Here is a 17,494-nt window from a genome sequence, read left to right as displayed (position 1 = left end):
TTGGTTGACGTGTTTTAAATTTTAAATTTGTTGTTAACATCACCGTGCAAAAGATGACAGTGAGTACTGGCACAGCAAGTATGACCACTAAGCATTTCTATCCAGTAGTTATTAGGTAGATTTACTCAAACATGACTCCCTCCTGACATTCCCACAAATAGTAAAAACCAAATTTTAATATCCAATCCAGTTCTTTATGGCTAATAGGGTGATATGATATAAAAAACACTCGCTTTGGAGTAAGACAGAGCTGGGCTCAAATTATGGCTTTAACACTTAGGCTGTGTAACTTGGGGCTCGGTGCCTCAACTCTCTAAACTTCAGTTTACTCAGCTATAAAATAGGTTAGAATATACAACATAAGGAATTGGTCGGGATTAAGTGAGCAAAATCGTTTGTTACACTCTGTATTTATTTATAACTCTTTTAGAGAAGAGGATTTTAAAAGAATGGCTGTCTGAAAGAAGCTTACTGTTGGTATTTTTCTTGATCCAAACTTCCACTTTGATTAAAAACAAGCAAGATTTGATTTTGGAAGGCTCACGTCTGGCTATGTTATCTCCTAATTACTCACTGTTGTTACCTTCCATCTTTTGAACATTCCCCTTAACTGTTACCGAATGTTATCTTTCTGTCAGTTTCAGCTTCTGCTATCATCAGCACTGAAAGTGGGTGAGTTATCTATACTCTGGCCTTGTATGTCCTTGAGCCCTACATGAATATTGACCTTCGTCTCAGCTCTGCTTCATTTAGCTACTCCAGTGGTCACTCCCTGGATCTTGTTATCAACCAAATTCTATTGCTGAAAGTACTGTTCCACCTCCGAATCACCATTCTCCAACAGCAATCTCTAGTCTTCCATCTTGCTTGTATAATTCCTTCCACTTAATGTTTGTCATCTTCTCAGAACTTCATGTGCTTTGTCCCTCCTACTTTCTCCTAATCTATCAGCACTTCTGGGTTCCCTTATCTTCCCTTCCTCTACAAGTTATATCCTAAGGTCCATTATTTCAACTGTTCTCTTTCTCATATCCCGAACTTCATTCCCATTTTGATACTTGTGAACTCTACATCTTTCACTTAAAATATTTCATAGAACATTTATTAACTTCTCAAAACCTTGGTTTTCTTGTGGATAATATGTGAGTAATTATACCTACCTCATTAGATTATGGTAAGGATTAAACGAGTTACAATATACACAAACTCTTCAGCCTACTTTCAACCTGTATGGAGAAAAGTTGTGGAGAAAGGTAACATGACATTTAGAGATAGACCATGTTTGCACCTGCACTGGTGCATGCTGCTGCAGAAACTCCCCAGGTTAGGCAGATTCATATAATATACATTTTGGGTCACCAGCCTATAGTGAGTCCTTAAGATTGTCAGATAGTTCAACTCCAAGCAAGCCTATTTATGAATCTTTAAAAGATGGATACTTATGTATTTGGAATAACTGAATGTATGTTTAAATTTTAGAAATCTCCGAGAAGCAAGGGATAATGCTGTGGCTGAAAAGGACCGAGCAGTGATGGCTGAAAAGGATGCTTTAGAAAAACATGATCAGCTCTTAGACAGGTAAGCATCCTGAAAATAGAAATGTTAAAACTCTTCAGTTTTGGGGGCCGGCCCTGTGGCGTAGCAGTTAAGTTCAAGAGCTCCGCTTCGGCGGCCTGGGGTTCGTGGGTTCGGATCCCAGGCGCGGACCAACACACTGCTTGTCAAGCCATGCTGTGGCGGCATCCCATATAAAGTAGAGGAGGATAGGCACAGATTGTTAGCCAGAGCCAATCTTCCTCAGCAAAAAGAGGAGGATTGGCGACGGATGTTAGCTCAGGGCTGATCTTTCTCACAAAAAAAAAAAACTCTTCAGTTTTTGTCCCTGTTACTTTTTCTTGTAGAAAATATGTTTTGTGTTTTTTTTAAATTTTATTTGTTTATTTTTCCCCCAAAGCCCCAGTAGATAGTTGTATGTCATAGCTGCACATCCTTCTAGTTGCTGTGTGTGGGACGCAGCCTCAGCATGGCCAGAGAAGCGGTGCGTCGGTGCACGCCCGGGATCCAAACCCGAGCCACCAACAGCAGAGCGTGCGCACTTAACTGCTAAGCCATGGGGCCGGCCCTAGAAAATATGTTTTTAACAGAAGTATAATTTTCATTTCAATTGAAGTATAACTTACATGCATCATTTTTGTAATATGTAATTGTTGCGTTTATTGAAACATGATATAGAACAGTTCAGTAACCCTAGAGAGTTTCCTTCTACCCCTTTTGTCAATCTTAACCACTACCCCTCAAGAGGCAAACACTTTCTGATTTCTGTCACTATAGCTTAGTTTTGCTCTTCCTGGACTAAAAATAAATGGAATCGTACAGTATATACTCTTTTGTGTCTAGCTTCTTTCACCCAACATTATATGTTTTCATCCATTTTGTTGTTGTATCAGTAGTTCATTCCTTCCTATTGCTGAGTCTGAATAGACCACAGTTCATTTATTCATTCACCTGTCAATGGACATTTAGGTTGTTTCCACTTTGGAGCTATCATGAATAAAGCTGCTCTGAACATTTTTATACAAGTCTTCTAGTGGGCATATTTTTTTTTTTTTTAATTTTTTAATTTTATTGCAGTAACATTGGTTTATAACATTGTTTAAATTTCACGTGTACATCATTGTACTTCTATTTCTGCATAGATTACATCATGTTCACCACACAAATACTAATTACAGCCCATCACCACACACATGTACCGAATTATCCCTTTCACCCTCCTCCCTCCCCCCTTCCCCTCTGGTAACCACCAATCCAATCTCTGTCCCTATGTGTTTGTTTATTGTTGTTATTATCTACTACTTAATGAAGGAAATCATAGGTATTTGACCTTCTCCCTCTGACTTATTTCACTTTGCGTTATACCCTCAATGTCCCTCCATGTTTTCACAAATGGCTGGATTTCATCGTTTCTTATGGCTGAGTAGTATTCCATTGTGTATATATACCACAGCTTCTTTATCCATTCGTCCCTTGATGGGCACTTAGGTTGCTTCCAAGTCTTGGCTATTGTGAATAACGCTGCAATGAACACAGGGGTGCACGTACCTTTACAAATTGGTGTATTCAAGTTCTTTGGATAAATACCCAACAGTGGAATAGCTGGATCATATGGTAGTTCTATCCTTGATTTTTTGAGGAATCTCCATACTGTTTTCCATAGTGGCTGCACCAGTTTGCACTCCCACCAGCAGTGTATGAGAGCTCCCTTCTCTCCGCATCCTCTCCAACACATGTTGTTTCCTGTCTTGTTAATTATAGCCATTCTAACGGGCGTGAGGTGATATCTCATTGTAGTTTTGATTTGCATTTCCCTGATAGTTAGTGATTTTGAACATCTTTTCCTGTGTCTGTTGGCCATCTGTATATCTTCTTTGGTGAAATGTCTGTTCAGGTCTTTTGCCCATTTTTTAATTGGGTTGGTAGTTTTTTTGTTGTTGAGATGCATGAGTTCTTTATATATTTTGGAGATTAAGCCCTTATCAAAAGTATGGTTTGCAAATATCTTCTCCCAATTGTTAGGTTGTCTTTTCGTTTTGTTGATGGTTTCCTTTGCTGTGCAGAAGCTTTTTAGTTTGCAAGAGAAACAATAGAAAAAATAAACAAATGGGACTACGTCAAACTAAAAAGCTTCTGCACAGCAAAGGGCATATGTTTTTATTTCTCTTGGATAAATATCTAGGAGTGGAATTGCTAATCATAGGGTAGATGAATGTTTTACTTTAAAAGAACCTGCCAAACTTTAACCGCAAAGTGGTTGTACTATTATACACTCCCCAGTTCATTTTTTAAAAATCTGTGTGTTCTAGTTCATGTATGTTGGAGGGAGGGGAAGAGAGAGAATACTCTTTAATTTATTAATAGAAAAGGATATTTAATAGCTTTGTGAAAAGGAAAATCACCAATGAGTATTAAGGTAAATATCGTGACCTCATTGAACACCCTGAATTCTCGGTGGTTCGACTACATACAGAGTAAACAAAGTGGTTACCTTTTTTTTTTTCAACTTTTTATTTTAAAATAATTTCAGGCAAAAGTTGCTAAAATAATACAGAAAGTTTCCATTTACCTTTCACTTACTGATAAACTTTGAAAATAAGCTTAATGGGTTTTTTAATTATTAAATGAAGACCAGATTAATTTGTGATTTAAGCAATACATGAAACTAAAAATTGAGTCATCTTCATATAATTAACCTATTGTCAATCTTTTAGAATGTGAAAATCTTTTAGAATGGCTCTAATTGTTATACTTTTGAATTTACATCAACTTTCTAAACTTGACCCATGGAGGAATTTTAATAAATGTAATATTGAAGAAATTTTTCCTATAATGTAAGTGTGTCCAATTCCAAAAATTTTAATGTAAAATAAATTTATAAATCAGCCATTTTTATTGGAGTGCTGTTACAATCTGTCTTAAAATTATCTTTTATTATGTTTAACAATTCCATTTATAAATCTATATGATGTCCACTAAAGATTTACTTGGCTTTTTGTTGATGTTGTTTTTGAATGTGATATATTTAGTAATGGCTCCAGAATAATATTTATGGACAAATTAACAAGCTTTAAAAGAAAGCATAAGATTTTAGCTAGTAAACCAGAACTTATATTCAGGCAGAATTTCATAACTTGCTAGCTTTTGTATGTTTTTGTGAATTTAGAGAGAAGAGAATACTAAATCTGATCTTAAAATTGGCTGCTTTATAATTATACTAAGCTATGTAATATCCTAAACTCTGACACATAAAAATCCTTTTTATCTTACTTGTCCATACACTAGCAACTGGTATTTATCCTAAAGTCTATGGGATGCTTTAGTATCTGAAAGTATCTTCTGAATTATTGAGACTTCATTCATTTAATGTTTGTGTGTGTCTTGCACATAAGTAGTACTATAGAATTGTTTGTTATTATTATTATAGAATAATTCGTTCAATTAATTCTGTTATTTAGCTTTACTAAATAAATTTTTGTTATTGAAAAGTTGATATTTTTCCAAATCGTTTTTCACTAGTACAGTCATGCACCACATAATGACGTTTCGGTCAATGGCAGACCACATATACAATGGTGGTCCCATAAAATTACTCTATAACCTAGGTTTGTATAGAAGTCTGTACCATCTAGGTTTGTGTAGGTACACTCTATGATGTTCGCACAACGACGAAACTACCTAACGACGTATTTCTCAGAATGTATCCAGTCATTAAGCCACACATGACTGTATATTGAGTAAATTGGAACAGCTGGTTTTTATTTTTTTTATTTTTTATTATTTTTTTTTTTTTTTAATTTTATTTATTTTTCCCTCAAAGCCCCAGTAGATAATCATATGTCATAGTTGCACATCCTTCTAGCTACAGCTGGTTTTTAAACTACCAAATGAGAGGAAGTTTATTTATTCTTAATTTCTGGAAGTGAGAGTAAAATGTTGCTTATTCAGAGCCTAATTTCCACCCAACCTTAAATATATGAATAGTTTTAAAATTAAGACAAAGAAGAGAAAAAAAGTGTTTCTGGGCACATTGGAAATAACCTGTGAGCAGCAAATACTGTAAATGCTCAGAACTTTAAAGGACCTTACGGGACCAAGGGTTTATTGAACAAATGAATGAGAATAATATCTGGGAATCTAAAACTCAAAATAAGCTTGGGCTTTAACAAAATGATTATTAGAACAGCTAAGGGTACTTATCTGTTTTTTGAGCTATAATATCAACAAGTGAAGGGGAAAGTCCCTCTTGCTTAAGGCTGTAATCTTGCTAGATGACTTCAAAAAAGTAGGATTCTGGATGTCCCCACAATTTAATTCTTCCTTAATTAATCTTATAAATTCAATACAATTCATATCAAAAATTTCAAAAAACTTTTTAGCAAAACTTGACAAACTGACTCTAAAATTCTTTTTCAGAATTGCTGTGCTATTCTTATGCCTGTTCTTTTTTTAAATTTTTTATTGAAGTAACATTGGTTTATAACATTATATAAATTTCAGGTGTACATCATTATATTTTGATTTCTGTGTAGACTACATCGTGTTCACCACCCAAAATCTAATTGCCATCCATCACCGTGCACGTGTGCCCTTTTACCCCTCTCATCCTCCCCCCTCCTATTCTTGTGCCTGTACTCTCCCATATGAATTTTATAGTTATGTTTTTCATCCATCCAAAGTTCATTTTTGGGTATGGTCTAGATAGAGAACTAATTTTATTTATTTATCTTTTCATGAAAATGTCCATTTCCTTAAGTTAAACTATACATTGAATGAGATTCAAATAAAAATAACAGCAAGATTTTTTTTTTTTAAGTCTCCGTTCTAACTTACTCTTGTGTTGGGTGGTGTTGGAGTAGCACACGCCTTTTAGGATCCTGGTAAGGAGAAGTAAGTTAGGGATGCACTTGAATTAGTGGTTTGCTGTCACTTCTGTTTATGGTTAAATTATTGTTAGCCGTTTCTGAGTAGCAGTGGCTTCCAGAAATACTCTTATTGCCCACTGTGCCCAACCCCCATGTGTCAGGCATTATTGGCCTTCTTTCTATATAGAGGGATATGCAAGATGCAATAATTTATCCTTTATTTTGGGGGGATGCCCTGGCGTTCCTCAGACCACTGGACACTTAAACTTTTTACTGAAGTAGTGGATTCCTGAATCTTCATAGGGTTGGGGGGTTTTTTCAGTTTTATTGAGGTATAATTGACAAATAAAATTGTAAGATATTGAAAGTGCACAAGGTGATGATTTGATATACGTATACATTGTAAAAGGTTCCCCCCATCAAGTCAATTAACACATTAGTCACCTCACATATTACCTTTGTGTGTGTGTGTGTGTGAGAACATTTAAGTTCTACTGCTTAGCAAATTTAAGTTATACAAAACAGTGTTATCACCTATAGTCACCATGTTATACATTAGGTTCTCAGACCTTATTCATCTTACAGCAAGAATTTTTTTCGCCAAACGTCAAATATATGGTTCTTATGGAAATATTAAATAAGTGAGTTTCTGAATAAGAACAGTAAATTGTAGCCAGTCACTGGGGTAACCAGCTAGGGGGAAAAGAAACTTTGGATCCATACTTCACACTTAGACCAAGGTAAATTCCAAATAGATAATATAATTAAATGAAAATCATTCAAGTACTAGAGAAACCATAGGAGAATGTTTTCGTAATCTTAGATTACACAAGGCTTTTGGAGCCCAGAAGTTGTACAAGTAAGAATCGATAAACTTGACTTACCTACAAATGAAGGATGTTGGTGTGGCATTCCTATGGTAAAGAAAGTCAAAAGACAAATGCAACCTAGGAAAAAATATTTGCAACTCTTATCACAGTCGTGTGACTAATTTCCCCATAGGAAGATCTTCCTACAAATCAGTAATAAGTGAAAATTAGATTCAGATTAAAACTATACTGATTTTCCTGCAAAAACTGAAATGTGGGTAATACACGGTGTTTGCGTGGGTGTGGAAAAACAGGCAATCTCATACATTATTAGTAGGATTTTAAATTGGTGCAACCTCTGTGAAGAGCAATTTAATAACACCAATTAAAAGTACAAATGCACGTTGCTCTTACCCTAGGAATTTCGCTTCTGGTACATTATTCTACAGATATTCTTGCTAGGTACAAAATGACATATATACCAACTTATTCTTTATAGCATAAGTTGCAATCACAAAAGATTGAAAACATCCCAAATGTCCATTGACATTTAAGCAGTGTTTATAAGTTATAGAGCATGGATACAGTTATGGAATACAATATGTAGCTGTACAAAAGGAGTGAAGTAGCTCTATAAGGAAAATCTTCAAGATATGTTGTTGGGTGAAAAAAGGCAAGGTGCAGAACTATATATATATATGACAGCACCAACATATATATGCACCAACTTTTTTCACCCAGACTGTATAGCATATATAGCTGTCGTTGTATATAAATTAAGAACAAAACAATACAATACAACATAGTATGTTTTATGTTTGTGTGTATTTGCTTATGTATATATATACACTTATTGCTTGTGGAACCAGAAATTAGGTGGCTGGGAGACAGATGTTCGATATAGATTCTTTACAATATATTCTTTTGTACTTTTTAAATATTGAAACTTATGAGTGTTTCTTATTTTTTTAAAAAATGTTTTTAATGTAAATAAAGAATGATTCTAAGAGTACTCCTATATGAATTCCAAGTCTTAATAACTGAGAAACTTTGGAGATTAAATCCTTTAATACTCCTCTTGGACAATGGAAGTAAATAAAAGGAATGAACAAATAGCATCTTGTTTTCATAAAGGAGAAGGTAGTAGATTCTTGTAACTATTAAGAACAGATTAGTAGATCTGATACACATCTTATTTTGATAGTTTGTAACATACTTTGGCATAATGATTTGATGCAATCTTGTGTAAACTTTAAGCAAGTTACTTAATTTTTATGAAACTTAGTTTTTTCATTATCAATTAGGGATGACGATTCCAATCGTTCAGGGTTGTTTTTCGGCTTAGATATAATAATATAAGTGTGTGGCTTAGCTTATGCTCAATAAGCAGCCATACTTGTAGTGGTTTTTAAGATTGTTTTGGAGGTAGCAAGAAGGACCAAGGGTTAGGATGGGCTCTCTAAGAATAAATCAAAGCAGACTACATTTCCATCTTTAATAGGAATATTACACTGGTAAAGCATAGAAATGAAGTTAGTGTACAAGTGATTTGCCAAGACTTACCGTGATATCCTTTTAAACAAGATGGGGGAAATATGAGCACAATTCAAGGTTAGGTAAATGGATTAGGAACTGTCAAAGGGCTTTACCCAAATGTTTTTAGAGAAGCATTAATAACAAGAAGTAGGTTTATGATGACCATCTGTAATGCTCTGTAGTATTATATTGTTACATTTAGTACTATATTTCTACATTTTTCAAAATAAAAACACCTTATATAGTAAAACAAAGAGGAATAACAAGTAAATTGAATTTCGGAATGAGGATCCAGATAGATCTTTTCAGGCAGAGTAAATGAGCTGAATGAAATTAATGAATAAATATAAGATCACACACTTGGGTCCAGAAAACCTATGCTGTTAGTATCAGCTTGGAATTGAAATGCAAAAATGACTGGGAAGATTTCAATATGGAAATATTATCCTACAGTAATAGAAGTTATATCTAGAATGTGGTTGGTGGTTATCTTATTTATAGAATCATGTTGAGATCTGGGCACTCAAGCTTTAAACCCAAGGTCTTAAGAGGAAAATGACCAATACTGTGGAAAGATTAAAAAATGTCCTATTAATGCTAGTTTATAAACTGTCTACAGATATTTGAAGGATTCTCATATGAACAAGCTGGTTTTCTCACTTGGTAAGACCTAAAGTAGTAGAATTGGGACTGCTGGGTAAACATTACAAGAAGTAAAAATAAACTTTCTTTTTTTTTTTTTTGTAAAGATTTTATTTATTTATTTATTTTTCCCCCAAAGCCCCAGTAGATAGTTGTATGTCACAGCTGCACATCCTTCTGGTTGCTGTATGTGGGACGCGGCCTCAGCATGGCCGGAGAAGCAGTGCGTCGGTGCACGCCTGGGATCCGAACCAGGGCCGCCAGCAGCGGAGCGCGCGCACTTAACCGCTAAGCCACCGGGCCGGCCCCAAAAAATAAACTTTCTAATAGAGCTTTTCAGAATGCGTTAGCATCTAATATATTCTCCATCAGTAGAAGTGTTCAGGCATCAGCTGGCCAAGCATTCAGTAGGAAGATGCTTGTTAGGATTGAAGCATCAAGTGGGTAGCTGGAGGAATTTGAAGTCCCTTTTGATCCTGAAATTATATGTGACAACAGCTCAAAAGAGTTAATGTACTGGTTAAGGTACCATGAGAAAGGAATGGTGAACCCAAGCTGTTTTTGAGAATATTATTTTTAAAATCTCTGCAGTTCACTTTTCCTGTGTTTTTTCGAAATAAAAACCTAGTGCTTAGGACTATTATTTGAAAAGGACGTTATGTATTTTTTTAATATCCACTGAAATTCTTTTGAATGTAGATTGCCCAGGAATATTTGAACTCATATTTTGAGAATATTGTGGATATTTTTTGTATATAGTGAAACCCAAGGAAAAATATTTTTGTTTTATTTTTCAGAGGTTGAGTTTTTAATACTCAAATATGTGATTCTGGCTTCCTTTGTATCAAAATCGGAATAAACAAATATGTTTCGATCTTTATGTGGATTATGATTTCCCTGAATCATGCTTAAGTAAAGCCTCAGACATGCCTGTACACAGTTTTCTAGTCAGGTATAATTAGTCTCAACTTTTTCTTTATCAAATGCCTCGTTTAATGATTAAACAAGATGTGTTGTTATAAAGAACAATATAAGAAAGTAGTATGCCACTTTCAAACGTGAATGAAAAAGGCTTTTTACTCAAGGACTTTAATTTTCTACAAAAGAATGAACGTTTCTCAGGCATATAAAAGGCCTATGTATGTCCCAATTCAAGGTCAACAGTTTATCTAATAATAAATAACAACAACAATAATAATAATAATAACAAATACCCAGCTTTCATAACCTAAGCACTTATTATCTCATGTTCTATTGCTTTGAATCTCTGCATGCACTCAGGATTCTTTCCGCCAAAAGGGAAATTTAAACTCAATCAGTGTGAATAGTGGAATAAGTTGAATACACTGTTACATCTGTGGGATCGTACACAAGAGATCTGTATTTGAATCTAAAGTGTAAGCTTGCAGTCTAGAATTAATTTTAATAGTATTTTTTTCAATTATGGTTGTTTTAATTGTTTTTAAAAATATATTTCATATTTTGAAATATATTTGGAATAGTTTTCAATTTGTATTTTTAAATGAATATACTCAAAATTATGTTTTCAACCCTACAACTTCTCTGCTAGTAGTAACATTTTGTCCTCATTTTTTACTCATAGAAGACACATGTAAGAGGGAATACAATATCAGATGAGTAGCGTAAGTGATTTTTATGTCACATTGAGTTAGTTTAAATCTCGATATAGAAGACAGCTGTCCTAAATTGTGCTTTATCTCCAAGAACAGAATAGTTGTGACATACGTTTTTTCGCTTTTTATCATATTCTTATATTGTATTATCTTTATCTGTTTTTTAATCTGCTACTTGGCTTCATCAGCAGGCAAGTAAATATTTGTGTCATTTACAGTATAAACTTAATGGAATAAAGGATGTTGAGACTTGAAATAAAAGCTATAGGATTGTACTTAAATTTTGTTTTACTTAGTAAACTCTGTGATAATTTTATTCATATTATTCATAGTTTTCATGGTTATATAAAGTTATTGACATCAAAATTGTTATTTGAATGCAGAAATTGTTAATTCTCAATGTTATATCAAGTTACTTGTATCAAGTTACTCTTTTGTTATACTTTTTTGTGAGAGAAAGAATATACAACAAATTTGGACTTAAGTGAAATTTTTTAGTATCTGAATATTTTTTTGTTTGATAATTTGCAAAATATTCTCATTAATGGACCACTCTAATGATTTCCCAGAGTTTATAAAATTATTTTTTCTTTCTTTCTTGATTTCTCTTATTCCTTGCAGTGTTCTGTTTGCCCATAGGTTTGCTTTGTTTATATTGAAATAGTCTAGCCCCATGTTGTTCTAAAGTTTTCTCTTGGCTTTTAAGCTGCTTTTCTATCTGATATATATGTGTCGACTTTCATTAGATTATGTCTTCAGCTGGACTCATTACATCCTAAGTTACCACACATGATTCTATTCCTTTCCCAATAAAACCTTTGGAATTAGTAGTAATACAGTGTATATGAAAGCATTAAGAAGTTTTTATTGCTGAGCTGAAATATATCTGTTCTTTTTCAGTCTAGACATACGGGTCTGAAAGGAACTGATAGGAAACTCCCATATTCAGGTCACAATGTATGGATTTTATTTTATGCCACCTCTCATCTATCTTCCTTTTTCTTTAGCAGGTATTAATCTAATCTGAAATTCCTTGTGCCACAAGGAACACTGGCCCAGGGAGTCCTTTAACCATTCATGGATAATTTATTGCTTAAAATTGGGCTTAAATGGTACTGGTTCTAAAGTGATACACCTATTCTCCTCCACCTCAAAAGAACATGTCTTGAATGTTTTTGTGCAGCAAGTCAAAGTGCACACACACACTTTGCACAGAGCAATTTGATATTGTTTTCTATCAGTTTTTTTCTTAAAGGACTTGGGGATTCTGTGGTCAGAAAGGATATTTATTCTGTATCAGGAGAATTAATGATGGATGCCAGTGTTGTTAACCTGAAATTCTGTGGGACGGAATGTCTTTATACAGAAATAAACTAGAATTATAGCTTATTTTGTTGTGTAAGTGGAAGAGTTGGTGTAGAGAATGCTGTTTCCCTACCTACCAATGTAAACCTCTTCTCTCCTCAATCCTGAAGAACTCCATCACTCTCAGGGGATCAATTCACTTTTTTTTTTTGAGGAGGAGGAGGATTAGCCCTGAGCTGACATCCGATGCCAATCCTCTTTTTGCTGAGGAAGATTGGCCCTGGGCTAACATCCGTGTCCATCTTCCTCCACTCTTTTTTATTTATTTATTTGTTTGTTTGTTTGTTTCGTGAGGAAGATCAGCCCTGAGCTAACATCCAATGCCAGTCCTCCTCTTTTTGCTGAGGAAGACTGGCCCTGAGCTAACATCTGTGCCCATCTTCCTCTACTTTATGTGAGACGCCGCCACAGCATGGCTTGACAGGCAGTGCATTGGTGCGTGCCCGGGATCTGAACCCGCAAACAGGGGCCACTGAAGCGGAGTGCGCACACTTAACCACTACGCCACCAGGCCGACCCGGGTTCACTTTTACCTTATAAAATCATACCTGTGCTCCAGCATTCTTTTTTTTTTTTTTTTTTTTTTTGTGAGGAAGTTCAGCCCTGAGCTAACATCAATGCCAATCCTCTTCTTTTTGCTGAGGAAGACTGGCCCTAGGCTAACATCCGTAACCATCTTCCTCTACTTTTTTATATGGGACGCCACCACAGCATGGCCTGACAAGCGGTGCCTCGGTGTGCGCCCAGGATCTGAACCCGGGCCGCCAGCAGCAGAGCGTGCGCATTTAACCGCTATGCTATGGGGCCGGCCCCACTCCAGCATTCTGTCTTGGTCCATATTCTTTTTTAACTTCTTATTTCAAATTTTTTGTATGTGCACAAATTTCATGTGATACAAAGAACTCCTGTATATCTTTTATCCAGATTCACCCCTTTTTAACATTTTGCTGTATTTGTTTTATCATTCTTACTCTTTCTCTCTCTTCCCCCACCTACACACACACACACACACACACACAGATGTTATTTTTTTTTGAATAGTTTAATAGATTAAATGCATTGTATACTTCTACCTCTTCACCGTTTACTTCCTAGAAATAAGAATATTCTCTTATATAACCACAGCACACTTATCAAATTCAGGACAGCATTGATAGCAATACTTTTGCCCATTTTTATCTTGTCCCAATAAATATCTTTCTATAACAATTTTTTTTCTGGCACAGGATCCAGTCCAGAATCATGCATATTACTTTTACTTATCATGCCTCTTCAGTCTCCTTTAATCTGAAACAGTTTTTCAGTTTTCCTTTTCATGACATTTGATCCTTTTTCTTTTAAGTTTATACGTATCTCCTTTCTGGGATCTCGTCTTCTACTCAGCTTCAACTGTTACTTTAGGAAATGACCAATGATGTTTTTAAACTCAAGCCATACCTTTTCTTGTGTCTTATGAACTTAGATTTCTAGCTACCTGATTGACATTTTTATCTGGATGTCTTTCTGGACCTTTATTTTTTTTTCTTTTTTTTTTTTTTTTTTTTTTTTAAAGATTTTATTTATTTTATTTTTTCCCCCCAAAGCCCCAGTAGATAGTTGTATGTCATAGCTGCACATCCTTCTAGTTGCTGTATGTGGGACTCGGCCTCAGGATGGACGGAGAAGTGGTGCCTCAATGCGCACCCGGGATCCGAACCCGGGCCACCAGCATTGCAGCGCGCGCACTTAACCACCAAGCCACAGGGCCGGCCCTTTCTGGACCTTTAAACTCAGTATTTCTGAAACAAACTCAGCTTCCTCCCTCATTCACCCCTCCCAAAAGAAGAAGTTGCTTCAGCTGACTTTATTCTATAAATTGCACCACCATTTTTAAGCCATTTCTGTTTTAATCTTTAGAATAATAATTCTTTCCTCTTGCTTCTAGGTATAATCACTTGTCAATTTCATACATTCTACCCCTATAGTATCTCTAAAATCCTCTTCACTCCTGTTGCCATCATCCTAGATCAGCTTCTTATTAGTTCTTCACTGGTGTCATGTTGTAATTGTGTACAATAACCCCTAATTGGTTGCTACATCTCTCCCCACTCAGTTAATCCTCTTGCCCAGACCTGTTCTTCCTCCCATAGTTTTGCATTCTGACTAACATCATCATTAGCCCAGGCACTTAAGCAAGAAAGCTGGTGATTCATAACTACTTTTTTCCCCTCACCCCCCCCTTCCAATTTATTCAACCAACAAATATTTATTGATACTTACCATGTGCCAGTTACTGTGCTAGGTGCTAGTCTACGTTAGTGAATAAACTGGAGATTGCCTCTGCTGAGAGTCAATTGAGGGAGACAGAAAATCAACAAACAGATATATAATTATTATAATGACTTGCTATGAACTAGGTTGTGTGAGGAAGACTAATGGCTCGGGCAGGGTATCCCATGATAGGATAGTAAAGAAAGGCCTCTCTAACACTTAAGCTAAGCCCATGTCATGTTGATTCTAAGTATATCTAATGATTTCCCTCCTCTTAATTCCAGGTGCCACTGCTTTAGTCAAGACTTTATTTTCTCTTGCCTGAACTATTTATAATAGTCTGTGAATTCTCTCTTTGCTTTCAGTTTAGTCCTCTCTATTTTTGTTACTCATTCTTCCAGGGTAATTGTTAGAAAACTGAGAACCATGATTGTGTCATTCAACAGAATGGCATCCAGACTGCACAGCTTATCATTTAAAGTCATTCACAGACTTCCTGCCTATCATTCCAGACTCAGATCTTTCTTTTGACTCCCCCTCTTATTCTCAAGACAAATTGACCCCTTATAGTTCTGCAAGTATATGATATTCTCTCTCTCACCCCTTCATATGTGTGTTCTTTGCTAGAATGACCTTTTCTCTTCCCTTGCTCATGAATCTTACCATTTATCTACTAGGTAGATGTCCATTCATGGTAAGATTAAACTCAATGATCACATGCCATATCTTATTTTTCTTTGATGTGATTTAGATTCTCAACCAGGAGTGATGGGGTTTGGGATAAAGCAAACTGGGTGGTTGCAAAACAGATAAAATGTACGGAGAAAAATGCTTGCAACCCCATGGGTTGAATGGGAATTGTTTACAATCTGAGAGGTTATGATGAAATTTTTAGTCTAAACGGACTTTTCCTCAAAATGACTAACTCTCCCAGAAAGAGGGAAATAAGTACAAAATATGAGAGGCAGCAACACTTATAAACTTCCAATCCCATAAGCTTGACCATGGGTACAGGAGTTTAGAAAAAACACAAAGATAAGCTTCCAGACTTACTTCTTATAATCCCAGGTTTCTTTCCTCCTTTAAGCCAGGAAATTGCTGAGCAGATAATATTTTCTTACTCCTTTAGTTCATTGGATAATGGGACAATCCCCAAATAATGTCTCATTAAACAGTAAAAGGGCAAGATGAAGGCCTAGCTAGACCTGCCTTCATTCAAAGATTAATAAGTGATTAGGGGGTCAGAGAAGACAAATATGGGACATATGTAAACATTATTTTAAATGGAGGGAGACAGCAAGAGTAATATAAAAGCTACAAAAGATAAACAGAACATTTTGAAAGATCTACTTTAGAAATCTAAAAAGAAGATTTTAGATTATAACTTATTCACAACTAAGAAAATTTAAGAAAGCACAGACTCTTTGAAACCAAAGATACAGCAGTAGAATAAGACAGAAAGAAACTGACAAAGTTAAGCAGAGAAATTATCTAGAAAAATGATGTACAAAACTTAAAAAGGAATTAAAGAGAAAGAGAGGAAGGTCCAGAAAACTGAATTGGTAACTTGATGGGGGGAGTTTAAAAGCAGAAGCAAACCAAAGGAAAAATGGACAAAGTGATGAAAACAATTAGAGAAGAGGTAGTAGACATGGAGAACAGGCAACCTGTATCCACATTCAGCGCATTAGTGTGCCAAGGGAAGAAAACAACAAAATGGAAGAGGAAACGTATTTAGAGATACAGTAGAAGAAAAATTCTTCTGTAATAAGGAATCTGCAGTTTAGCATAACTAACCACATTCTGGGTGGTAGGGGCAGGATGGGAAATTAACAATGTAGTAAATCCAAGTAAAGTTATTGAATATGAACATTAAAGGAACAGTATTAGAAGCATTTGGGCTAAATAAGTCACTTACTAAGGAAAAAATAAATCAGGTTGAGCTCAAGTTTCTCCTCCACAACTTTATATTTCATTTATTCATTCAGCAATATTTATTAACCACTTGCTTTGTGCTAAGCACTTTCTCAGCACTGGGATTGAGGGTTTAATGAGATGAAAGGGTCTCTGTCTCAATGGAACTTACATTCCCATGGCATAAATCAAAAAATACGCAAATAACAAAATAAGATAATTTTAGATAATAACAATTATTTGAAAGATATGAAACACAGTGTGATTCAGGGAAGTGAGACTATCTGAAGGGAGACATTTTTTGCATCCTGAGTGATGAGAAGGGACTAGTCATGTGAGGACTCAGGAAGCCTGTTACCCATGTGACCTTCCTGAATAATGTACTTGAAATTGTAACCTCGCCAACTAAAAAAAGAATCAAAGAATTTGTGAATTGAGATGTCAAGGTATAAGAGAACTGGCAATGAACAGTTAATGTAAAATTAAATCTTAATAACTGTTGTCATTCTGGTTACAAAACACATTGTAATCATAATTGTTAAGGGGAAATTACAACATAAAAATAATAATTTAGCATAAGTAGAGACAAAAATAGCAACTTTTGACTAAAATCAGAGAATTAATGGTAAGAGGAAATAGTGTGTATATATATTATATATAATGTCGTATAATTATAATTACTTCAAACTTCATAAGAATCAGTAGTTTTATCAAGAAATATGTATTTAAACATGTCACTTAAAGTCAGGAATGAAACCATTAATTAAACTGAAAACAGACAATATACTTTGCATCTTACCAGAGGAGGGGGGAAAAAAAACACAGATCTTATAGCAAAAGGTAGATAACAAAGTAAACAGCAAAGAAGCAAAAAACGGAAAATATAAACTATTAAGATGGCAGAAGACTGAACTTATCTTTTCTG

The 17,494-nt window shown here is 35.1% G+C and overlaps 1 protein-coding gene across 2 annotated transcripts in view; it reads left to right on the top strand.

Annotated features, from left to right (window-relative positions):
- The window catches only part of PIBF1 (progesterone immunomodulatory binding factor 1), a 198,936-nt gene that overhangs the window by 66,692 nt on the left and 114,750 nt on the right, over positions 1-17,494 (top strand). For both annotated transcript variants that reach the window (XM_014781793.2, XM_004423075.3), the window contains exon 10: positions 1,480-1,578. In XM_014781793.2, coding sequence (XP_014637279.1) covers positions 1,480-1,578 — 99 coding nt within the window. The remainder of the gene's footprint in view (positions 1-1,479; positions 1,579-17,494) is intronic.

This window comes from Ceratotherium simum, chromosome 10 (assembly GCF_057802395.1).
Source record: "Ceratotherium simum simum isolate JZ-2026a chromosome 10, ASM5780239v1, whole genome shotgun sequence".
In the NCBI taxonomy this organism is placed as follows: domain Eukaryota; kingdom Metazoa; phylum Chordata; class Mammalia; order Perissodactyla; family Rhinocerotidae; genus Ceratotherium; species Ceratotherium simum.
This window is presented reverse-complemented; position numbering and strand designations above follow the sequence as displayed.